Source organism: Lagenorhynchus albirostris, chromosome 14 (genome assembly GCF_949774975.1).
Source record: "Lagenorhynchus albirostris chromosome 14, mLagAlb1.1, whole genome shotgun sequence".
NCBI lineage: Eukaryota > Metazoa > Chordata > Mammalia > Artiodactyla > Delphinidae > Lagenorhynchus > Lagenorhynchus albirostris.
The window spans coordinates 68,713,274-68,738,470 of NC_083108.1; the positions used below are offsets into that span (position 1 = coordinate 68,713,274).

General features: G+C 48.2%; 1 protein-coding gene across 1 annotated transcript in view; it reads right to left on the bottom strand.

Annotated features, from left to right (window-relative positions):
• Positions 1–25,197, bottom strand: part of SEZ6L (seizure related 6 homolog like) — a 197,594-nt gene that overhangs the window by 53,098 nt on the left and 119,299 nt on the right. Inside the window, exons 4-11 of the mRNA XM_060170528.1 lie at positions 21,453–22,223; positions 20,496–20,629; positions 18,304–18,496; positions 16,203–16,388; positions 12,455–12,620; positions 9,652–9,818; positions 9,059–9,253; positions 7,137–7,275 (exon numbers count right to left, since the gene is read on the bottom strand). Coding sequence (XP_060026511.1) covers positions 7,137–7,275; positions 9,059–9,253; positions 9,652–9,818; positions 12,455–12,620; positions 16,203–16,388; positions 18,304–18,496; positions 20,496–20,629; positions 21,453–22,223 — 1,951 coding nt within the window. The remainder of the gene's footprint in view (positions 1–7,136; positions 7,276–9,058; positions 9,254–9,651; positions 9,819–12,454; positions 12,621–16,202; positions 16,389–18,303; positions 18,497–20,495; positions 20,630–21,452; positions 22,224–25,197) is intronic.

The following is a 25,197-nucleotide window of genomic DNA, read 5'->3' on the forward strand; positions in this document are numbered from 1 at the left end:
CAGAGGTAAATCCAGTGCCCCATACTGCCGCCCCCCCCGCCCCATTCCTCCAGCCACAGCACTTTGCCTGCATCTTGTTCATGGCCCTACTTCCCTTCCTGACCTTTGAGTTGCTGGAGGCCTGGGAGCCTTCCTGCTTCATCACTGAGACATATAGCTGGTGCCCCCAAAGGCTGTTCAAGTCGATGAAAGTAGACGCTACAGTGTGTGCACAAGCCCTGGCTCTGTCCTTCATTAGCTGTGTGACCTGAGGAAGCTGATTCACCTTTCTGTGCTGTCATTTCCAAAACCATAAAGCGGTGATGAGAACAGCTGTCTCATGAGGCTTCCTGGCAATTGCAGTCTTCATTTACGAAGTGCCAACTAGGTGCCAGACCCCACGTGATGTGCGTTGCATACATTATCTCTAAATTTGGGTAATTACCCCTCTGTAATTATCTCTACTCACATTAGCGCTAATTTATGTAATTATTATCTCTGTGTAATAATGTTCACGTTCATTATTGCTCATGGGTATAAACGATGCAGCTCAGGGCCTAGGACACAGTAGGTCTTTCATAAATGATGGCTAATTAGAACCGTTATCCTAACACCCACAGCACCACAGACCTGCCCAGTGGATGAGGGGAAGAAAAGTCCCCTCTCACGTGGCACACTCAGCTGATATCCTCATGACTCAGCAAACATTCCAGCACCTACTATGGGCGACCTACCCAGCTCGGTCAGCAGTGCAAACTCCTTCCCCTTCGCCAACGTGATAAATAACAACTGCAAACACTTAGGCCACGTGAGGGGCCCCGAGGATGGAATTATTTTTACTATCAAACCCAAATTGGTTTACTAAAACTGTCAGCGGAAACCGAGCAAGATAATTTAAACCCAGCAGCTCCTGGGCCTCGTGCATTCTTCGCTGGCGAGACGCTATTTTCACTCCCTCAGTGGGAGGAAGGGGGTGCCGGGCCCAGATGCCGCTCTGCCGAGCGTGAGCCAGGGTTTGCCGGGGAGCCTCGGGCTGGGACCCACGCGTTCAGCTCCCTTCTGCAAAGGCTCAACCCTGCGAGCTCCTAAACCCCTTCCCCTGCTGCCGAGTTTGGGCAAGGCCAGACTTCCTCATGTGGCTTTCAAGGCCCTGCCTGATCCTACTGCTTCCTTGTTGATGCCACGCCTCCTATATCTCTGAGCTCCAGACACACAGGGCTTCCTCTAGCTCCTCTCATGAGCTGGTGAAGAACACAGACCCTGGAGACAGGGCAAGCAGAGCTGGAATCCCAGCCATGTGATCATAGTCACTGTTCTACTCTGTAAGCGTCAGTTTACTCCTCTGTAAAATGGAGATAATACGAGGACCCACTGCATGTGCTTGTTGTGAAGGTGCCTGGGATGTGAATGCCTGGGATGCATTAAACGCTCAGCATATATTCCATATTACAGACAAATAACAAGAGAGTCACGCTTTCCTGCTTCTGGACCTTAGCACATGCTGTTCCTTTTGGCTGGAACACTGTTCCCTCCAACTTTGCTCATCTTCTATCTGTCCTTTGGTCTCGGTTCAGCATAGATCAGGGTTTTTCTGCTTTAGCACTATTGACATTTGGGGTCCGCTAATTCCTCGGTGGGGGCAGCCCTGTGCATTGCAGGATGTTTAGCAGCATCCCTGGACTCTCCCCACTAGAAGCCAGTAGCATCTCCCCCCTCCCAACACATACCAATTATGACAACCAGAAATGCCTCCAGACATTGCTAAGTGTCCCGGGGCAGGGGGTGGTGCAAAATCATCCCTGGTTGAGAACCGCCCACTTAGAAAAGTTGCTTTCTCAGGAAAGCTTTTTCTCCAGGTCCTGCTAATTTATTTATTTGGCTGCATTGGGTCTTCGTTGCTACTTGCCAGCTTGTGGGGGCTACTCTTCGTTGCGGTGCGCAGGCTTCTCATTGCAGTGGCTTCTCTTGTCACAGAGCATGGGCTCTGGGTGTGCGGGCTTCAGTAGTTGTGGCTCACGGGCTCTAGAGCGCAGGCTCAGTAATTGTGGCACATGGGCTTAGTTGCGCCGCGGCATATGGGATCTTCCCGGCCCAGGGCTCGAACCTGTGTCCCCTGCATTGGCAGGCGGATTCTTAACCACTGCGCCACCAGGGAAGCCCCCTGCTAATTTAGATAAGGGTGTTGAGGGACATCTCAGAGGAGGCAATATGGGAGCAGAGACCTGCAGGAAGCTAGGGAGTGAGCTATATGGATATTCAGGGCAGAGCATTCCAGGGCGGGGTGGCGGTGGGGTGGTAGGAGACAGCCAGTGCAAAGGCCCTGAGGTATGTTTACAGAACAGCAAGGAGGCCAGTGCGGCCAAAAGGAGAGACCAAGGAGGAGAGTGGAAAGAAGTGAAGCAGGAGCCGTAACCAGGGTCAGATCACATAGGGCTTTTGTAAGAACTTCAGCTTTTACTCTGAATAGAATGAGGAGCTATTGCAGGGTTTGAGGCAGAGCATTATGTGATCACCCAGGGAGGGTGCTGGGTTAAAAACAGCCCCCAAAGGGACAAAAGCAGGAGCAGGGAGACAACTGAGGACGAGACAGCGGGGGCTTAGACCACAGTGGTGGTGGCAGTGGGGGTGTCAGAGATGCTTCAACTCCAGGCAGATTGAAGTCTTGAGTAGAATCAACGGGATGTACTGAGGCCCTGGGTACAGGTGTAGGAGAACGGGAAGAATCCTGTTCACAGGGAGTGTGCTGGAGCCGGTGGCTCCTACTGGGCCATGTGCGCTGACTGTTAACTGTCCAGGCATTTGGTGACCCTGTTGGCTTTGTGTTGGTTGCTTAATATTGGCCACAGTGGGAGTATTTACACCATGGAAATTGGCAAATGTTGCAAATCAGGAAGTTGCTCCCCACCCCACTTGTCAAGAAAAGCCGTTGTGGAATGCTGAACAGTGTCCTCCTGCTCTAGAATAACTCCGCATCTTTTGGGTCTGAGCAGCAGGCAGGATGGGTGACTCCTTTCTGAGATGGGAAGATGAGGCGAAATAGGTTTGGAGAAAGAGAATCAAGGGTTTACGTTTGGGGACACGTCGTTGGAGATGCCTCTTAGACATCCAAGTAAGAGGTAAGAAGGCAGGTGGAATAAGTTGAATATAATAGTTGCATCTTCCTTCTAGGAGAACTTTGAGGAGTAAATTAATTAACATTTGGAAAGAACCTTGCAAACATTGAGTGCTCAATGATGAAAATGGCTTTCTTTATCACCTCCATGAGAAAGGATCTAGACTTGTGGTCCCTCAAGTCTGAATCTGACCAGCAGATACTTTTTGGAGGGGAGGGGGCATTATTTTAACAAATTGAATTTATGTTAGAGAAACGCAAATCAAAACTACAATGAGAGACTTCCCTGATGGCACAGTGGTTAACAATCTGCCTTCCAATGCAGGGGACATGGGTTCAAGCCCTGGTCGGGGAAGATCCCACATGCCGTGGAGCAACTAAGCCTGTGTGCCACAACTACTGAGCCTGCGCTCTAGAGCCCATGAGCACAGCTACGGAGCCCACATGCCATGACTACTGAAGCCCGCGCACCTAGAGCCCGTGCTCCACAGCAAGAGAAGCCACCACAACAAGAAGCCCGCACGCAGCAACGAAGAGTAGCCCCCGCTCACCGCAACTAGAGAAAGCCCTCGCGCAGCAACAAAGACCCAATGCAGCCAAAAAAGAAACTAAAAAAAAACTACAATGAGTTACCACCTCACACCGGTCAGAATGGCCATCATTAAAAAATCTACAAATAACAAACGCTGGAGAGGATGTGGAGAAAAGGGAACCCTCCTACACTATTGGTGGGAGTGTAAATTGGTGCAGCCACTATGGAGAACAGTATGGAGGTTCCTCAAAAAAAACTAAAAATAGAGTTGCCATATGATCCAGCAATCCTACTCCTGGGCATATATCCAGACACAACTCTAATTCGAAAAGATATGTGCACCCCATGTTCATAGCCACACTATTCACAATAGCCAAGACATGGAAGCAACCTAAACGTCTATCAACAGATGAATGGATAAAGAAGATGTGGGGTGTGTGTGTGTGTGTGTGTGTGTGTGTGTGTGTGTGTATATATACACACACACACACACACGTACACACACACACACAGAGTATACTACTCAACCATAAAAAAGAATGAAATAATGCCATTTGCAGCAACATGGATGGACCTAGAGATTTTCATACTGAGTGAAGTAAGTCAGAAAGAGAATGACAAATACCATATATCACTTATATGTGGAATCTAAAATATGACACAAATGAACTTATCTATGAAACAAAACCAGACTCATAGACATAGAGAACAGACTTGTGGTTGCCAAGGGGGAGGGGGATAGAGGAAGGGAAGGATTGAGAGTTTGGGATTAACAGATGCAAACTATTATATAGAGAGAATGGATAAACAACAAGGTCCTACTGTATAGCACAGGAAACTATATTCAATATCCTGTGATAAACTGTAACGGAAAAGAATATGGAAAGGAATGTATATATGGTGGCATATACATATATATGTATATATAACATATATGTGCATATATAGGTACATATGTGTATATATACACATATACATGTACATATATACATATGTATACATACATATACATGTATATGTGTATATATATATGTATATATAACAATCACTTTGCTGTATGCCAGAAACTAACACAACATTGTAAATCAACTATACTTTAATAAAATAAACTTTTTAAAAATTTGAATTTACATGATGTTAGGTGGGGATGTAGTTCCCACTTCAACACAGTTCCCCCAGCTCTACATTATCTCACACAGCCCCACTTCCCATTTTATGATACTTGCCTGACCTTGCAGGAGTCAGCGTTTGCATCCTCTCTGTTCAAGGCAACCCGTCCCTTTGCAGAGAAGGAGTGTGAGGCCCAGAGAGGCTGGGTGACGGGTCCAGAGCTGCTCAGGGACCACTGTCAGGGCACAGAGGAGGGAGCCCAGGGGTCCTCCCTCCTAGCCAGCACTCACTTCTAGAGTTGCCAAGATGATCAGAAGAAAGCGCCCCCTGCAAGGCTTCCTTTTCTGACGCTAACGCTGCTGGTGGCCTGGCTTTGGGGAAGTATTTCTGCTTAAATGCTCCAGTTTCCTGGATGGGCTGCTGCATCGTGCGCTTTGTAGCGGAAATAAAACCCCATCCCATGTTGAGATGAAGGTTAATTGAATATTTGATGCCTGGAGGGAATGAAAGCAGGGTTCCCATTTTCCTGTTTCCTCTTTCAAGCCTCTGACACCAAGGGGAGATGTGGGTCAGTCTTGGTGAAGCAAAACCACCCGTAAGGGATGCATGCTGTGAGGAGAGGATGCTGAGCTGGGCAGAAGGAAGGGGACCACAGACCATGTCTTGGGGCATGGAGCTGGAGGACCTTCAGCAGAAGCCAGGATATCAGGAGTTGATTTCCTCTTCTCCTGGCTGAAGACTGAGGTGGTTTGCCCAGCAACTTCTGGTGGCGGGGTGCTCATCAACTGGGACCATAAATTTATATTTGTCATGAGGGCAGTGGGGAGCCATGGAAGGCTTCCTGGAGGAAGGAGCTTTAGAATGGGGTTTCCTATCACCAGAAAACTACTAGAGCTCATCAATGAATTCAGTAAAGTTGCAGGATATGAAATTAGTATGCAGAAATCTGTTGCATTTCTATACACTAACAACAGAATACCAGGAAGAGAAATTAAAGAAACAATCCCATTTACCATTGCATCAAAAAGAATAAACTACCTAGAAATCAACCTACCTAAGGAGGCAAAATATCTGTAGTCAGAAAACTATAAGCCATTGATGAAAGAAATTGAAGATGACACAAACAGATGGAAAGATATACTGTGTTCTTGGATTGGAAGAATCAATATTGTTAAAATGACTATACTACCCAAGGCAATTACATATTCAATGCAATCCCTATCAAATTACCAATGGCATTTTTCACAGAACTGGAACAAAAAATTTTTAAATTTGTGTGGAAACACAAAAAACCCCGAAGAGCCAAAACAATCTTAAGAAAGAAAAATGGAGCTAGAGGGACCACAATTCCTGACTTCAGACTATACTACAAAGCTACAGTAATCAAAACAGTAGGGTGCTGGCACAAAATCTCGCAAATAATTTCCCTCTCGCCAGGCTCCTCTGCAAAGCCAAGCAGCACCCAAGTCATGCTTCCCACACAAGTGGGTTTCTACTTCAGGCTTGAGGGGAGAGCTGACCCCTAGGCTGCATCCAGAGAGGCTCTTCCAAACTTGCCATCCCCTCACTGTCCCAGCCACGTGTCTGGATCTGCTGGACAGCCCTTTCTTCTGCTTTTCTAGCCACCACTGTGTGTCTCTGTCCCCTTCTCCTGATTCCTGGGGAGTTAGGGAAAGTTCTGGATGGAGCATCTAATAGGTACCCCCACTGAATATTGGAAACAGCCACATAGCCAGGTAAGTCCATTCATGACAGCATTTCTTCATTCAGCAATCATTTTCTGAGCATCTACTATGTGTCAGGCTCTGTGTTAGACCCTGAAACAGAGATAAATCAGACCAGGTCCTGACTGCAAGGACCTTCTGGTCTAGTTGAGAGAGATAGATAGGAAAATAAACTACTCTGGTACAGAGTGTACATGTTATATTTCCCTCCTCCTCCTGACCATACTAGCCATTCGGTCCTCTGAAAATGCTGTGCCTGCTCTTGTCACAGGGCCTCTGCATACTCTGTTCCTTCTTGGATGAATTCACTCCAATTCATCCTTTAGTTCTGAGCTTTGTCGGATCCTCAGGGAAGGCTTTTCTGACCTTCCTCTTTATATCAAGTCCCCGTTATAGAATCTCATGGCATCAGGCACCTTTCCTTACAGTGCTTAACAAAGCTACATCGCTGCAATTCCTCACTTAGTGCCTGTTTCCTTAGACAACTGACTTTCCTGAGGACAGGAACTCCTTCTGGGTGTGTATGATGTTGTCACTTCCTCACCATAAGGACACCAGTTCTTTGCACAGTCCCTGACACGCAGTAGATGCTTAATTAACATTGGTTGAAATAATAAAGCAGGAGCAATTTCTTCCCCAACTGGCTGGGCTGGGGGGTCCACCCATCGTAAACACTCACAATTGGATATCTAAGAAGATCCGTTTCTCCTCCCCTACGTGGATCTTCCAGACACAATCTTCACCTTCCACGTAGGGCTCTGGCCAGTTTGGGGACAGCACCACCCCGGCCACGGCAGAGAGCTCCCCACCACACATGGCTGTAAAGACACAGACACACACACACACATTACTCATAAGGAAGCAGATCTGGTGTAACAGTTAAGAGCGTGGTCTATTAAGTCAGACAGTCCATACATGTGTGCAGAATGATTAAATTAGGACTGGCCACCTGCCTCCTTTAGCTGAAATTTGGCAAAGGTGGGGCAAGGACATCGTACTGTGGGTTCTGCATCCATGGATTCAACCGACAGGGGATCATAAATATTTGAAAAAAAAATTCCAGAAAGTTTCAAAAAGCAAAACTTGAATTTGCCACTCACCGGCAACTATTCACATAGTGTTAACATTGCATTTAGGACATTCCCATAGCATTTGCATTGTATTTACAACTATTTACACAGTATTTACACTGTATTAGGAATTATAAGTAATCTAGAGATGATTTAAAGTATATGAGAGGATGTGCCCTTTTATATAACGGGCTTGAACATCCACGGATTTTGGTATTGGGGGCATGGGGGGGTGTGCCTTGGAACCCGTGCCCTGTGGATACTGAAGGATGACTGTAGTTCTTTCAGGACGAACGACAGAGTTCAAAGTTTCAAGTGCATCCTTAATAGGATGCACTTGAGTAGGGTGAATAGTAACTAGAGATGGTACATTCTAGTCAGATGGACCTGGGTTCGAGTCTTGCCTCTCCCACCAAAGGCTCTGTGACAAGGCATGTAATAAGTTCCTGGAGCCTCAGATGCCTCCCTCTGTAGAGCAGGGAGAAACACCAGTGCTGACTTCACTGGGTTATTCTGAGGCTTAAGTGAGCTCATGGATGTCAAACACAGCACAACGCCTGGCACAAGGTAAGCGTTCAGTAATTCTTAACGTTACTGTGGAACGCCCTGGCTCTGAACTGGAAGCGGAGATGTGGCCGCACCTGGCACCTGGCCCTTTAAATTTCACTCTGTGTTTACTGCTTTGGAAAATTCTCAGTGTGGCAGAGGCCAAAGCACCAATAAATCCCACTCTGTTAAACCAGCACATTTAATACAGGGATCAATCCCTCACCACGGCAAGGCTGTGATTTCACGCCAACCACCGTCCAGGTGGCGGCTGCCAGGAGCCAGGGCTCTGTTCATTACTCCACATTCCCCACATGGGTCCAGGCTCGGGGTGGCTCAGTGGCCTTGAACATGGAGAAATAGGGGAGGGCAGGGCACTGGGAGTCCCCGTAGATGAGGATTCCACACAGCTGACATTGTCCAAAGGGGCTCAGGGCATAGGTCTCTGAGAACAGAGAGACTTGAGTTCCATTCCCACCTCTGCCAATTACCCTCAGTGTGTTCTGAAGCATGTCACGTCACAGCTTGTTTCCTCAGCTGTACACGGGATCAATAATAATATGCACCTCACAGGGTTGTAGCGAGGATTAAATCAGATAAGGCACAGAGTGCCTGCACAAAAACACAGTTTTTTGCACTCCTATTAACAACTGTTATCATTATCATTAATTAGACTCAGGGCTGCCATGTGCTGTTGGGCGGGCTGTGCACTGCACATGTCTGCATAGCACAGGTAGGAGCTGAAATCCATGCAGCGATCTTCTCACCAAGCTGTGCATGATGGGGTCTTGTGCCTGGAGGAAGAGGCAACTTTTCAATTTTACCCATTTTGTGATTTTCTCAAGGACCAGCAGCAAACCTGACCCAAAGGAGGGTGAGCTCCAGAAAGGATTCTACTCCTAAAATCGGTATATAAGCTGGGCCTTTCATCTGAAGGGGTGGAGGGCTCTGGGGTGCCCTGGGAGGAGGGCTGTGACCCACTCACCTCTGCACAGGGGCTCCGTGTCGTTCCAGTATGGGTCCCGCACGTTGATACACTCAATGATGGCCGGGCCCTGCTCCAGGGAGTGGCCGGGGTCGCAGGTAAACTCCACTATGGTCCCGATGTTATAGGTCGGGTCAGACGTGGTGAAGTTCCCATTCTGAATGTAGGGCTCATAGCAGTGGCCTTTCTCAAAGGCTGGGGCCAGGACACAAAAGAGGGCAGCCGCTCAAATGAGTCAGGGGTGGCTCACAGGGCTGTGTCTCAGAAGCAGGGGCCCCTCCTGCTGTTCAGGGAAGCCCCAAGGGAAACGGGTACCAGACCCCACATTCCAGTTCCCACTGACCTGCTGAGGGCCCTTAGGCCATTCACTTGGCTTCTCGGGCCTCATTATTTCTTATCTAAAATGGGAACAAGAACCTCTGCTCTCCCAACCCTGCAGAGGCGGCCTTTGGAAGTCCAAAAGTCACTCTAGCTACGGCTTCTCCCCAATCCTTTGCAGGTCAGATTTCTACCTCCCATGACCCGGCCCCGCCATGCTTCCCCTGCTCCCATGCTGCCTCCCTAGGAGACGGGGCAGCCTCCGGGACCCTCACCCTCGAACCGGATGTTGAAGGCTGAGGCCACCCGCCCCTGGTCAGACGTGAATTCGATGCAGATGGTGTGGCCATCACTCAGCAGGCCCTCAAAGGGGACATTCTCGGTTTGGAGGGAGTCGTAGAGAAGAGTGGATTTGTTGGTCAGCCCACTGTAGACCATCATCCTGGCAGTGGGGAAGGAGACAAGAGCCAATATGAGGTCTTCTCGGGCCGCTGATACACAGCAGTGGGAGGTGTGTGCTGTGACCACCCACTCCACGGCCTCAATCCCAGACTCACATCCCGATTTCACCCCATACTCGCCCGCGCACCCTGCTTCATCTATTCGAATTTGTCTCCCTTTCTGTACAATGCTTGTCCCAGACTCATGGATAGACTCTGAGCTCTTAAGGAAAGTGCTGGGTGTGATGTAATGACCAGATGAATTAATAGATACTGATTATTATTACTAATTGAGAAGCTGGGATGATTGGGCTAATATCATTCCTGAAACACTGATATATATATAATCAGACAGAGTTCCGACTTTAACTTCTGAGCTGAGTGACTTTGGACAAAAACACTGCACCCCACTGAACCTCTGTTTCATCTGTAAAATGGGTACAAGCACACCTACACCAGAGTGTGGGGATTAGAGACCATGGATATAAAGTGCGCAGGACAGAGTCGGTATGCAAGTCAAATGACCAAGCATTGGACCCCTACTACACTCTGTCACTGATTTTTATCTCCTAAGACCACCGTGCCTGCAGTCAGGAGTCCCAATTTTTAGTCCCCAGTTCCCTACCCACTGAGCTTTCTCTAGTTGCGGTGAGCAGGGGCTACTCTTCGTTGTGGTGCGCGGGCTTCTCATTGCAGTGGCTTCTCTTGTTGCGGAGCACAGGCTCTAGGTGTGCGGGCTTCAGTAGTTGTGGCTCGTGGGTTCTAGAGCGCAGGCTCAGTAGTTGTGGCGCATGTGCTTAGTTGCTCCTCAAGGCTCTTAGCATTTCTCTGTGCTTGCGTTCCTTGTCCTGCAGGCTTTCTCTGGAGCGCCCCAGCTACTGGCACAGGTGACAGGCCAGTGTGTCAGGGAATTAACAAACTCTGAGAGCAGCCATCATCTAACTGATGGGAGATGAGGGACAATGATCTCTGCTCTCTCGCTGCTAGGAATGGGGAAGTTAGTGTGTGTGTCTACACTGGCTCCCAGAGTTCCCAGGTGGAAGAGAATTTTTTTTTTTTTATAAATTTATTTATTTTTGGCTGCGTTGGGTCTTCGTTGCTGCATGGGCTTTCTCTAGTTGTGATGAGCGGGGCCTACTCTTTGTTGTGGTGAGTGGGCTTCTCATTACGGTGGCTTCTCTTGTTGCAGAGCACAGTCTCTAGGTGTGCGGCCTTCAGTAGTTGCAGCGCGTGGGCTCAGCAGTTGTGGCTCGCAGGCTCTAGAGCGCAGGCTCAGCAGTTGGGGTGCACGTGCTTAGTTGCTCTGCGGCATGTGGGATCTTCCCGGACCAGGGCTCGAACCCATGTCCCCTGCACTGGCAGGCGGATTCTTAGCCACTGTGCCACCAGGGAAGCCCCACACCTTGTACTTTAAAGTAGTGATTTATTGATATGGAGTTGTTCAGGATAAAGCTGGATGACTTGGAAGGAAGTAGCCTCCAGAGTTGGGTAACTTATTCAGTTTTCTGGTATTTTCTCTCAGAATCCTTTCCTAGAGGTTAATGGTCTAGATTTGAAGCTTCAAAGAAGCCAGGACACTATATAATTCTAAGATCAACATCGGACAATTCCAGAATTCTAAGGTGCCGACACTCTGTCGGTGCCCTACCCACATCCCCATAGCACTCTTTCCTTACCCATTTTCGGCTGGCTTCCAGAGTCTCTGAGAATCAGCCAGCTCCAAGGGTGGCAGGCAGTGTTGGGGAGTCAGTGTGTCCAGGAGCACGCCTCCTCCAACATGGATGGTGGGGGTGGATAAATACCCAGCTCCCTCACCCTCCGATAGGAACGCTCTGAGCCCTGCTCAACGCAGCTTCCTGGAGGCCCGCAGAAGATAGAGACCCAGTTGTCTCTGCAGTCACCTGCCTACTAATACAGACTGTATCTACTCCCTTTCCTTCTCTGCTCATTTTCCTGGTGCTAAGATCAGCTCCCAAACAAACCACTTTCTCTCACATCTTTGTCACTCTGTCTGTTTCCAAGGAAACTCAACCTAAGACAGCAAGTCTAAGCAGCTAAGACCCTAATTTTCTAGAACATTCCAGAATATTCTAGAATAAGTTCTCAGAGTTTTCAGATTCTGGATTCTGTGCATATAACTTAGCATCTACAGACATACTCTTGCTTAGATGTTGTATCTTCTCTAGTTCCTTCTTGTACATAAGTCTGGTTTTTCCATCTCAACTGCCAGGAACCAATGTTTCCTACTTCTCTCCTGTTCTCCATGGAGGCTAATACATGATTGGGCACAGAGCTGATGCTCAGTAAACACTCCCTCCTTGTTCAACTGCAAAAAGGGATGCGCAGGAGAAGGGATGAGGCAGTTCGAGGTCGGGGAACTGGATTCCCTTCTTGTCTCTCCCCCTACCCTGTTGTGTGACTAGGGTAAGTCCCTTCCCCTCTGTATGTCCTAGTTTCCTTATGTGTAAAAGGAAGAGATCAAAGATGATGGTCTCTAATATCCTTGCCACCCTCCCCAGCTCTTCCTTTCTTGACGTCCATGAGGCAGCATTTTAGTCCTTTCAAGACTCCAAATCCCAAGCCACGTTCTAACACTCTGGGAAGGAATGAGGCTGGCTGGGGACCCTCAGAGTTTTACCTGTCCTTCTCATGCAGTGACAGCTTCTCAAAGTGCAGGTGCAGCTTCTGGCCCTCTGGAGCTTCAATCGTCCACACACAGAACTGGCTCCCATTGGTATTTCCAGAGTGACTTGGGGACAGGACGCGGCCGATGGTGGCGTTGTGCACTGCCCCTCCACAAGGGGCTGGGGTCAGAGAGTAGGGGTGGGTGGGCAGTGAGAAGATTGCAGAGACAGACAGAGAGAGAGAGGAAGTGAGGGTTTCATCCTTCCCCACTCCCCACCCCTTCATGGGAGGAAATAGGCTGGGGAAGAGAGAAACCATGGGAAAAGTCCCATCCTCCTGAGACAGGTTCATCTTGTTTGACAGGTGGTCTAATTCCATGATTAGAACCATTGCCATGTGTGTTCCATGGTGGGGAATGAATGGCTGTGATTTAAGGATTCTTCCATGCGCTGGCTGTGCCCTGATTCCTAATTACAAAATGGTAATTAAGAAGGACATAAATAGGCAGTTCTCAAAAGAAGAAATATACTTTTATTACTCAGTAAGCACTAAAAAAATACAGCCTCACTGGTAATAAAAGAAATGCAAATCTAAACTATATTCTATCTTTATCCACCTAATTGGTCAAGATAAAAAGCAGCAATAAACTGGAAAGCTATCTCCAGTGATGGGAAATGGTCACTCTCATTCAGGAGTGGTTAGATTGCAAGTTGCTGTGGCCTTTCAGGAGGGCAATCTGATGAAAACTCTGGAAAATATGTTCAAACACTCTGACCTAGTAATTAAGGTTCTGGGAATTTACCTTAAGAAAAGATTTAGAGAGTTTCACAAAAATGTATGAATGAGGATGTTCACTGCCAGATTGCCTCTAAGAGCAAAAAACAGAAGGAACATGAATGTCCGTGTACAGATGCTTGGTGAAATAAATGCGTGTCATTCATATAGTTTTGAAGAACCATGTTCTCAAAGAACTTGAGAATATAGGACAATATTCACTATATTTTACGTGGGAAAAAAGAAGCTAGAAAATGGTCCGCTATATCTATTTCAATGAGCTATATGCAAGGATCAACTGAGACCAGGAATGTAAAAGTGATTTGCTACAGTCTTCAACACTTTCTTGGAATTTTTTTTTTTTTTTTACCAGAGCCATGTATTACTTTTATCATAAAAATTTAATAAATATTAAAAAGTGATTTGTGAACTAGAAAGAGTTATACAGATGTGGGGAGGTAGACTTATTTTTAGGATATTTGGTTTTCATTAAATGTTTGCTGAATGACTGCATGACTAATAAGGACGTGCACTGATGAGAAAGGCAGATAGCTCCCTTCTCTGCTCTGGACTCTGCTGTGACCTACAGCAAAGACACTACCAAGAGGTCTTGTACCGTAGTTCTTTCAGGACCACGGACAGAGCACTGGGACGCAGGCTCTCCAGCTACCTCTCCTGAATCCCCATCCAAAAGTGAAGGTTCAAATCTGGCCAGCGCCACTTATCTGCTGTGGATCTAGGACGAGCCACTGAAGATCTCTGAACCTCTAGGTCACTGTAAAATGTTAATACTAATTCCACCCTCTTTATGGGACTGTGGTGGTTAAGTCAATGCAACACTGCATGTAGAGGGCTTGGCACTGTCCCTGGCACAGAGTAGGTGCTCAAAGTGTAGCCAGCATGACTGCCCCATAGCTCAGGAGCCAAGGAGATGGACACTGTCCCTGGTGGGGGGCGTCGGCCATCTGTCCTCCCCGAGCTGCCACTCATTTGCGGCCTCTCTGCTCCCATTCCTTGCCTTATTAAGCCGACTGATGACTGGTTTCAATTTGCCAGCCGCGGCTCCCCATCCGTCTTTCTTAGCACAAATTGAGGCTTAATTCCTCTCTGATTTCATACATAGATAAAAATTAACGTGAGGGAGGCATGGAGACCAACTTCCCTATGGTTTGAATTTTTTTTCTTTGTTAAAAAAAAAAAAAGAAAAATTCTGAAGGGCCTTGGGGGAACGATACTGCAACAATTAAATCTGAGAATTTATCATCAGCTCTCATTTGCATTTTGAATTCTACTGACTATATGAACGCCTGGAGGGCAGGAGTGATGTTTTCTTATTCCCAGTATTCTCCTTGTACATGACTCATGGCCTGGCACAGAGAAGGTGCTCAGTTAATGTGGGCAGCCTACACTTTCCTGGCCATGGTCAGGACTTTTGAGAATCTAATAGAGATTTGCTCTCTTGATAACTGAGGATGGTCAAGGTTATGGCCACTGGGGCAGACAGAGTGTGGTACAGAGTGCTTCTCAATCTATAATGTGCACATGAACCACAAAAGGAGCATCTTAAATGTAGATTTTGATTCGCTTGGTTTTGTATGGGGCTTGGGATTGTGTATTTCTAATAAACTCACTGGTCTGCAGATTGCACTTTGAACAGTGAAGGTGTAAGGAAAAGAGCTCAGGAGAGAAGGGTTCTGGACTCAGTTCAATTTCTATCTGGTGACTTTGAGGGAGAAACTTCACCTCCATGGGCCTCAGTTTCCTCATCTGTAAAATGGGGATATTGTTCCCACCATGTAGGATTGCTGTGAGGATTTATCAGAGCCCTGGCATATGGACTGGGCTCAAAATATGGCAGCTGTCATATCCAAGGCACAAACAACAAACAAAAATTACACAAATTAGACTTTGTCAAAATTAAGGACACTATCAAGAAGTGAAAAGACAACCCACAGAGTGGGAGAAAATATTTTCAAATCATATATCTGGTAAGGGTCTAGTATCCAGAATATATAAAGAACTCCTACAACTCAAGAAAAAGACAAACAACCAAATTTTAAAAATGGGCAAAGGACTTGGATAGACATTTCCCCTAGAAGATATACAAATGGCCAACAAGCGTATGAAAAGATACTAATGTCATTAGCCATTAGGAAAATGCAAATCAAAATCACAGTAAGATACCTTCACACCCACATTATTATATGGCTATAATAATAAAAAGAAGACATCGAAAATAAGTGCTGGTGAGGATGTGGAGAAACTGGTACTTTCATACATGGCTGGTGGGAAAGTAAAACGGTGCAGCCGTTGTGGAAAACAGTTTGATGGTTCCTTCAAAAGTTAAACGTGGTATTAGCATATAACTCAGCAATTCCACTTTGGGGTATATATACCCCAGAGAAATGAAAACATAAAAACCTGCATACAGACATTTATAGCAGCATTATTCCTAATACCCCCAAAGTGGAAACAATTCAAATGTCCACCAACGAATGAACAGATGAAATGTGGCCTATCCATATTATGGAATATTATTCAGTCATGAAAAGGAATGAAGTTCTGACAGACGTTACAACATGGATGGACCCTGAAAACACTATGCTAAGTGAAAGAAGCCGGATACAAAAGGTTACATATTGTACGATCCCATGTACGTGAAATGTCCAGAATAGGCAAATCTATAGAGACAGAAAGCATACTGGTGGTTGCCAAGGGCTGGGGACAGGGAGAAATGGGGAGTGACTGCTACTGGGTCCAGGGTGTCCCTTTGGGGGTGATAAAGATAGCGGTGATGGTTGCACAATGTTGTGAATGTACTAAGTGTCACTAATGGTCAATTTTATCATATAACAAAACGTTAAACGGCAGCAGCCACCTGTATTTGGAGGAGTCCCTTCCCTAAGGTCAATGCTAATACCCTGGGGGCTGGCCCCTCCCCTCTTAAGAGGACCATCGTGTTTGGTCTGGCTGAGGCTGGCATGTACCTGAGCAGACGGGTTCCTGGCTGCTCCAGTGGGGCTTGGAGGCATTGATGCACGTCAGCGTCTTGGCACCCTGGAGCTCGTAACCCAGGTGGCAGTGGAAGTGGGCTACCCCACCTGAGTGCAGGTCCATCACCATGACATCCCCGTAGTCAGGCCGGCGGGGAAAATTGCAGCTCAGCATGAAGGCTGGGAAGAAATGCAGGGGCAGACAGTCATCTCTCAGAGGCAGAGACAAAGAACATGACCCACATCCTGGGAGTCAATTTTTGCTGAGGAGAAAAGATGAGGCCCCTGAGGCCCCTGGAGTGCTGGAGGAGGGTATTCTCGTGACTCGAGTTGATCACGTGGTGCTGAGACTGCCAGATGAGCGCTTTTTTCTAGGCTCAAAGCTCCCCACCCTGCCTAAGCAGAGACAGCAGGTTTGGGGCGACAAATGTGTTCCCATCTCTCCCTGGAGACAACGGCCTTCTCCTTGAGCACAGGAGGGACAGGATCACCCAGGTAGGTTAGTCTCACCTGCACGAACAGCTTAGGTGTCTGATAAAAATGCAGGCTCTTGGACCAGAGTTAGAATAACCAGTTCTTCAGGAAATGCCCAAGATATGAAAGCTTGGAAACAACCGTCCTGGGAGGTAAGGACTTGGGCTCTGACGGTGATGAATGTGAGTTTACATTCTCTTACTCCATCACTCAGAAACCGTGTGACCTTGAGAAACTGACACAGTGCCCTGAACTTCACTCTCCTCTCTGTGATCGTCCCTGTTTCACAGGTGGCGGTAAGGATTAGATGTGAAATGCCAAAGAAGAGCCTCCTTAGCCCAATATCTGGTGCACAGAGCTCACGGGATGGGGTGGCAGAAGGGTGTACATGACCACGTTGAGCTCCTTGAGTTTCATTTTCATAAGAGGGTGCTGAACCCGTCCTAGCTCCACCACTAGACTATGGTCTGACCTCTCCTGCAGCCTAGGATATGTGCATTCCCAGTTCCCATGAGGAGGACTAAATTCAAGCTCATGGCTCAATGAGCTATTTTTTTTCCATTTTTTAATTAACAAAGACAACAGACGGTAGTCTGCATATTGAGAAGGTGTGAGGAAACGGACACTCCTGTATACAGTCACCCATCTGTTTCAGAAACATCCAAGGGGAAATTTTTAAATGAATTGTTTTTCCAGACATTTAGTCAATGTGACGTAAATGTGGATGGCTTTTGACCTCCCAAGGTGTGGCTAAGGGCTCCCCTTCCCCATCTTATACTTGGCAAGTATCCAGGGGGAGCTCCTAGTAAGGGAAGTAACCGGAGATCTTGGGAAACGCCCAGGAGGTGGGGAAAATGGGATGACATTGAAATGCGAGAGAGAAGGAAGAGAGAATGGGGGTGGGAATGAAGAGAGGGAGGGGAGGAAAGAAAGATATGAAGGAAGCAAGAAAAGAGGGAGGAGAAGAGAGGAGAAAGGTGAACAGAAAACAAAAGAGAGGAGACTAGAAACAGACAAAAAAGGAAAGAAAGAAACAGTGGAGAAGAAGAAAAAAGAGAGAAGGACTCCAGTAGCAAAGGCTGTTTCCCAGCAACCCATGGACTCTCATGGGATTTGTGTGTCAGATTCAGGAGACATGAACTTGAACGGGAAAAGGGGGCTTGCTCATCCTTCATTAACCTTTCACTTAACAATGGTATTTCCTTCAATCACAAATGTAGGCAACAATGTGTAACATAGTCACAGAACATGTGACTTTGTCACCAAGAGAAATCATAGATATTTTCATATCAAAATGAGTATCTTGACATATTTCTTATGCTCCTTTGAAATTACAGTAATTATCAGAGCCACTGGGAAATATTATTTAATGTGTTAATCAAGAAGCACAGAGGTTATGATGTCATAGATGAAAACAATATTTTGACAACTGCTATTAAATACGAATGGCTTCCTTTTGAATTGTACATATTTTATGCTCTTAAAAACACAAATCTAAGAAGGGGTTCACAGTGTTACCAAACTGCCAGAGGGGGTCCCTGGCACAAAAAGGGTGAGAATCCTTGGCTCCAGAGAGAAAGGGAGACAAAAGCGACATCTCAACAGCCCCAGCCTGTCTTACCCTGGTAGTGCAGCTGGAAGGTCCCAAGGCCATCGTCCTGGAAGGTCCGGAAGTAGACGGAGATGGTGTTGGTGGGGCTTCGGATCACCTGCCCCTCTACCAGGAGGGTGTGGTTGGCCAGAATGGTCAGGGAGGGGCCGTCCACCCCACGGATGGAAAGCAGCTCCCCCTCGGACAGGTTCACACTCTTCACCTGGAGACAGGTAGGAGTAGACAGAATCTGAGTCGTGTTTGGGACAGGGCATCTGTTAGCCCCCTTATCTGAGTCCCATGAAAGGGGCTTCTGGATGCTGGCAGCCGAGACAGAGTCTTCTGGAGCTGGCAGGTGGGGGCAGGGGTTTGATCAGCTTGTGCCTGAGGTCCCATCTCCAGGGAGACAGAAGGCATTTCACCAGAAGGTAAGCTCCAGGGAGGCAGGAAACTTTCCGTGCTGCTCAGGGTCCCCAGGGCCTAAAATCGTGCCTGGCACGTAGTACGTGCTCAATAATCTTTATGGACTGACTGAATACATTCTTGCCCTTCTGCATAAACTGGTGAGGGGGTGGGGGGGCCTCATCTCTAGGGCTTTCTCAGGCCCACTTTCTTATCCTCCTCAATGGTGGCTTCAGTGGCAGAGGCTCCTCAAAGCTCCATGTACTTGGTTTGCCTAGTCCACTTTCCAGGCTTGGGAGAGAAAGAAGGGAGATACTTTACTCGCAGACAAGGATGCTGAACAAATGGAGCGGGGGTGGGGTGGGGACCTTAGTCAGTCCCCAGTTCCCAATATGAGTATTTCTGCTTCTCTTAGTGGGGCCTGGGACCCCAGACCCTTGTCTCTTATGTAAGCAAGGCAGGCATTACTGACAAGCCTTTCCTCTTTCAGGCCATACACCTTACTCTCTTTTCTCTTTGATGAATGCCTACTCATTCGTCAAAGCCCCACTAAAATTACCCTTCTCCGTGAAACCTTCCCTAACTGCCGAGGAGCTTGCCTGTCTCTCCACTGTGATTCCACAACATCCACTATGAACATCTACTACAGACCATTGGGAGAAGCATCCCAATGTCTTCCACGTGTGTCTACCTCAATCACGAAACAGCAGACTCCTTTAGGGCAGGCACTGCAGCAGTTCTACATATCACCCTGCCCCCCACTGCTGTGACTGGTACAGAGCAGGTGCTAATGAAGGAATTCTACGGTGCCTGATGAAAAGCTCCGTACAGTATTAGACAGAGTGGGTCTGTTCAAGTGGAGGAAGTGCTCATGAAGTGCCAGCATCAGCTGGACTGCAACTTTTCTCCAGGTTAAGTCCATGAACGTTTACGAAGTACCTACCACGTGCCGCGTGCTGTGCTAAGCTCTGGACACGAGTTCTGCCGAGAGGCTTACCTTTCATCCTCCCTATGCAATCAGAAAACCTTCTTAAAGTAAAGTTCTGCTTATGTCATACAACTGACTCTGCTTGAAATCTTCTGGTGGCTTTCTGGCTTCACGTCCACCCTTTCTTCTGTGGGACAGTGAACTGGACAGTTCACCACTTCCTGGCGTGTCATCTTACTTCATACCAAAAAGTGCTTCTAAAGATGGGGAGGTCGGTTGGGGATGGCCTGGAACTAGGGTGGGGATAATTGGTAACATGCATTGAGTGGCCGCTGTCTCTCCCTTAGGCTCTGGATGAATGCCCTCTGTGCACTGTCATATTTATTCCTCCCTGAAACTCTGTAAAGTAGCAACATTTTCATCTGTTTTACTGATGGGGAAACTGAGGCTCAGAGAGCTGGAGTCCCTTACCCAAAGTCATATAGCATTAACTGGTAGAGCCGCGACTTAAAACCCAGATGTTTGAGCACTATGCTACCCTGCTTTTCCATTCTTAGTTTGCAGCCAAAAGTTTATGAATCAAATGAGCCACATGGGGCTTCCATGACTATGTGTGTGTTTGATAAGCAGGATATCAGAGGACTTTCCTTCTGGGTGTAATGATTCACAACTTATCAACACATCCCCTTCCCTCCATGTGTGCCAAGCTATTTCAGCTGTGCCCTGAGTTAGGAACTCCTATTCATCCACCAAAGCCTAGCTTAAATTGCCCCATTAGGGCAAAGCCAGAACCAAACTGGTTAGGATGATAAAAACAAGCCTGACTCAGACAATCCTTCAGAGACCTCCTGCTGGAAGAGGCAGCCACTGCAGGGCACCTTTATGGGGTTACCTGGAGTTCCACCCCATAGCCAGTGTAGACTGTCACGTTGTACGTGCACTCCAGGAAGTTGTTGAGGGGCAGCGGTGGGTAATCACTGGAGTCGATGTACCCTTCAGGATCGGAGAAACTCACACTGCAGAGAGCTGAAGGAAAGCACTGTCATTAGGACACGGAGAACAGCTCAGATGTCATCTCTCAGATGGGCTGCGGGCTGGAACAGGGCCTCTGGGGACACCTGTGTTCTCCTGTCCCCACTCCTCCCACTGCTGTTCATTCTCCTTCAGCTCCAGAATCAACATGATAATCAAATAGCAGCATCTGACACAGAATGATAACTTACTACATGCTGCTAGGCACCTCATCGGTCTACAGGGGTGACCCCATTCATTCTCAAAGGGACTGATATTTCATTCTCATCTCAGAGATTAAGTAAAGCAAAGCTCAGAGAGGGTGCGCATCTGGGCCAAGCTCACACAGCAAGCAGGAGTCAAACCTAGAGCTCATACTCTTTCCTGAGCGGCCACATTGCATTTGTCCAAAATCAATGTATGATTGACAGCTGATGTCTCTCCTCTGTGTTTGAAGATGGAAAAAAAGGTAGAAGAAAGACTGGAACACAGACGTGCATTTTATCAAGTTCAAGTAACAGTAAAAGCAAAAGCACCTTGAAAGGCCAGGGCCTTCTAGGCAGACAAAAGGATTCTGTTCCAAGATGAAAGGCTTTGAATCCCGCCGTTTAGCTGTGTGGCATTGGGCAGGGTACTCGATGTCTTACGGTCTCAGGGATCTCATCTCTAAAATAGGGATATTAATTCTGGGCCACAGGGTCAAGCTCATAGCTAGGGCTCCATAGATGGTAACCAATGGTGGGCCGTGGACCTCCCCGGCCCCCCTCTCCCATGCCCTGCACACAGCAGGTGCCTCATCGCAGTTCTGGGAGGGCTGGAGGGGTTGGGGGCTACACACCTGGGGCCTGCTCAGTGGTGATAACCGTGGTGGTAACGATGGTGGACGTCGTGGTCTCCTGGCTTTCCTCCGAGGCCGACCCGGTCAGCTCGTTCTCACATTTGTCCATCAGGGTCATGGGGCTGGCATCCCCTGGGGGAGCCTCGTGGGCCTCCTCAGGCACGGCGGGCGCCCCGGGGTCGGGGCTCTGGGGGAGCGTGTGGGCCACCAGCGGCTGCGAGGTGAAGGGGGCGATCTGTAGGGGCGCGGGCGTCGTGGGGACTGCACCTTCCTTCTGCTCCAGCCAGAGGGGCTCCTCCGATGACAGCAACAGTGGGTGGGTCTCCTCCCCTGCGGAGGCCACGGGGTCCTGGTCCCCAGGTGGGCGGAGCTTCTCCGTGGCAGAGGAGAGGAGGACCAGGTCCGAGGATGCTGGCTGGGATGCCGCCCTCTGCACAGCTGCTGCGGTGGTGGCTTTCGGCCTCAGCTGCCTCCTGGTCAAGTTCACCTGCTTGAGCGAAGGCGGCTTCTTCGTCGGGGGGAAGGCATGCCCGGTGCCGGGTTCCTCCGGAAGCGGAAGCAGCATGGACGCGGCCGCGGAGTCTTGAGGTGCGGAGGGCACCATCCCTTCCAACTCTGGCTTGTGAAGCTCGTCCCCTGACTGCGCTGGATTCAGAGGGGCCGTGGTCACTCTCTCTTTGGGGGTCTCGTGGCTCAGACTGCTGCTCCCCAGGGCTTCCAAGGGCAGAAAGTAAGTACCTGAAGGGCCAGCATCTCCCTCCAGTGGCGCATCTTGGAAAGAGAATGGACACCAGTTAGCTTGGGGCCAGGGGCTTTAGGTCCTCAACTGGCAGACTCTGAGGGTGGCACCCCTGGGGTGGTACCCAAGTCTTGCTAGGATGCTGGTACAGCCCAATCAACCAATGTGGGGCTGCCTCCTTTCATTCCTTCTTCCCTTCCTTTCTTACTTCCTTTTCCCAAGCAGGGAGACTGGGGTTGATCATGGCCAGCCTGAGCTAAGCATTAGAGGTACAGAAACCAAGGGCACAAGAATTTCACAGTCCAGTTACATATGCCCTGGGAGGGGGAATAAGAAAGTAGAAATAATCATATTTGATGTGATAAACACTTAGAAAGAGAAAAGTTTTGTGTGCTAAGAGGACAGGCCCCTCACCCAGTCTGTGGGGCAGGACCACCATGTACAGCTGGGCGGGTTGCTCACTGCACAAGGCTATCCCACTAAGAGGATGAGTGGGGCTGTAACCAACCCACAGTCTCTTCTCTAAGCTGTGTGCCCTGACTCAGGGCTATATTATCCTGGGATTGGGGGAGTTTGATTTTTTTTTTGTTTTAACTAAATAATGTACAAGTGACCTTGTGGGAAACTCACAAAGATTTGAGGATCCAGAATCGTGAGGCAGGTTTAGAACAGAGGGGTGTGGGAAGACCCGAGGCCTGGCTGAGGTGAGCGCAAAAGAGGAATGGAAGAGAACAGGGGACAGAGGTGGAGGGTGATTAAAGAGAGAGCTGGTGAGGTAGGGAGGTGGGGGCCAGTCTCTGGTGGGCCTTGTATGTCCTGCTGACTCCTTGTGATTTATTTTTGCCTTGAAAGGAAAACCACCTAATAATTTTAAATAAGGGCTGGCCCAGGCTACTGTTTAGCAGACTCATGCCTGAAAACAGCTGCATCTACTTATTTGAGACCCAGTTCTGCCAACTGCAAGCTGGCAAATGGCTCTACCTCTCTGAGCCTCAGTTTCCTCAGCTGTAAAATGGGGCTATTGTCCCTATTTCATAGGGTTTTCTTCGTTCAAGAGGTTGATTATGGAAAGCATACGTACATGTATGCACATGTGGGTCCCTCACCCACAGAGTGCCTGGTACATATCCGCTGCTGTATCCGTCATTGTTTTTTATACTCTTGTCATTGTAATCGTGCCCTCAGCAGGGGGCTGGAGCAGTCAGAATGTTACCGATGATGATCTTGAGATAGAGAGGAATTATGTCCTGGGGACAAAGGACTGATAGCTGTCCTTGTCAATTTTCCGCAGAAAAAGACACTCACTCAGCCACAGTCTCAGGTCCCTTCCGCACTGTCATTTAAATTTATTTCCATAGCCGTTGGAAAGGCTCTTTTACTTTCACGAGTCAGCACCGGCAGTGGCTTGATCTATCTAGACTGCAACAGTGTGCAACTGGCATCAACAAATATTCCTGTCGTGTAACACTGATTACCAAGCCCGTGTACATTCCAGGACGACGATGGCCCTGGGGCCAGATCTGACCTGAGGACAGATCCAGGTCATTCAGGTGCCAGGCAGGTTTCCTGGTCCAAGGTGGGAAGCGCTGAGGCTTTGGGGTTAGACCTGGGTTCAAATCCTGCCTTTGACAGTTACTAGCTGCATGAACCTGGGCAAGTCCATTAAGCTTCTTTTCTGTAGTAGAGACACTCCATCTACCTCATAGGATCAGCTCAGTTGTGGCCCTGCTTGAAAGCTGTGACTTTTCTGCTCACGGTCACTTTTATCAAATGATTGGTATTGACCATCTTTGTAGACTGTCAAGTGAGAAGGTGATAAGACAAGAACAATCGAGGATGAGGGTTCAGGACACCTGGCTCCCAAGACCCAGCTGTGGTTTGATGCACAGAGCTTGGATGCAAGCAGGGGCTGGGGGACCCGGATAGTGGTCCTGTCTTGGCCACTACTCCCCATCATTACTGGGTGGGTTTCCTCTTCTGTGTGTCAAATAGGCAGCCAGACTAGATAAAATCTAAGGGTCCTTCCAGCTCTGACTGTTGATTTTTGAAACAATCAGGTAACTGGCAATTATTCTTAGAGCTTGTTGGTAATCTTGCTAAAAAGGGCCAAGCGACAACCTCAGTCCTGACACTAGCTTGTGAGTTTTGCTGGGTCCTGTGGCTACATTCGTTTCAGCCAGTCTTTTCACAAAAATGCCCCCTTGATCACAAGGGGCTGGAGGAGAGAGAGGAAGTGGAAGAGGGAGTGAGAGATAGAAATACTTGGAAAACAAGTTGTGTCAAAGGTGATAAAAGATTACAAATGACATAAAGCACATCAACGTGCCTTGGCTGTTTTAAGAGTGGTATTTATAACATTTCGTTTCTGATGACTTTACCAAGTGCCGAATATGTGCAAAGGCGTGTGCTACACGCTTTGTATTCATTACCTCACCTAAATCTTTCTCACCCTTACTAATTAGAAATCATTATTCCTATTTTACGGATGGGCAAATGGAGGCTCCAGGATATTAAGTAACTTTCCAAGGTCATACAACAAAGCTGGGTTTCAAACCTTGGTTTTCCTGATGGCAAAGACCACGCTGCCAGCCTTCAAGAAATACGGAGTATTATCACCTGCAGCCTCTCCTCGGCTTGAATTGGCCTCTCCCCACAAAACCCCTCTCTCCTAGGCCCCTGGTCTGTTCGCGTTTCTGCTGGGTGGGCTACAGCGTCCTTCAACCCCCCAGATAGCACCCCGCAACACCAACATGTTCCTGGTTAAAATACGAATTTTAACCAGACCGCATGGGTCTGGTCTCCTGTGGCAGACCCATCACATCTGGATCCCCTCCGAGCCCACGGAGATCCAGCAGAGCCAAGAAAAGCAGCAGGAAATACAACAAAGAGGACCCTGGAGTCAACTTCCTCCCCACCCTCAATCACTGCTCCACCTCCGGGGTCCCCAGGGAAAAACTGGTGCCAAGCTCAACAGCTAGAAAGCATTTTAGGAAGCGGATCCACTGG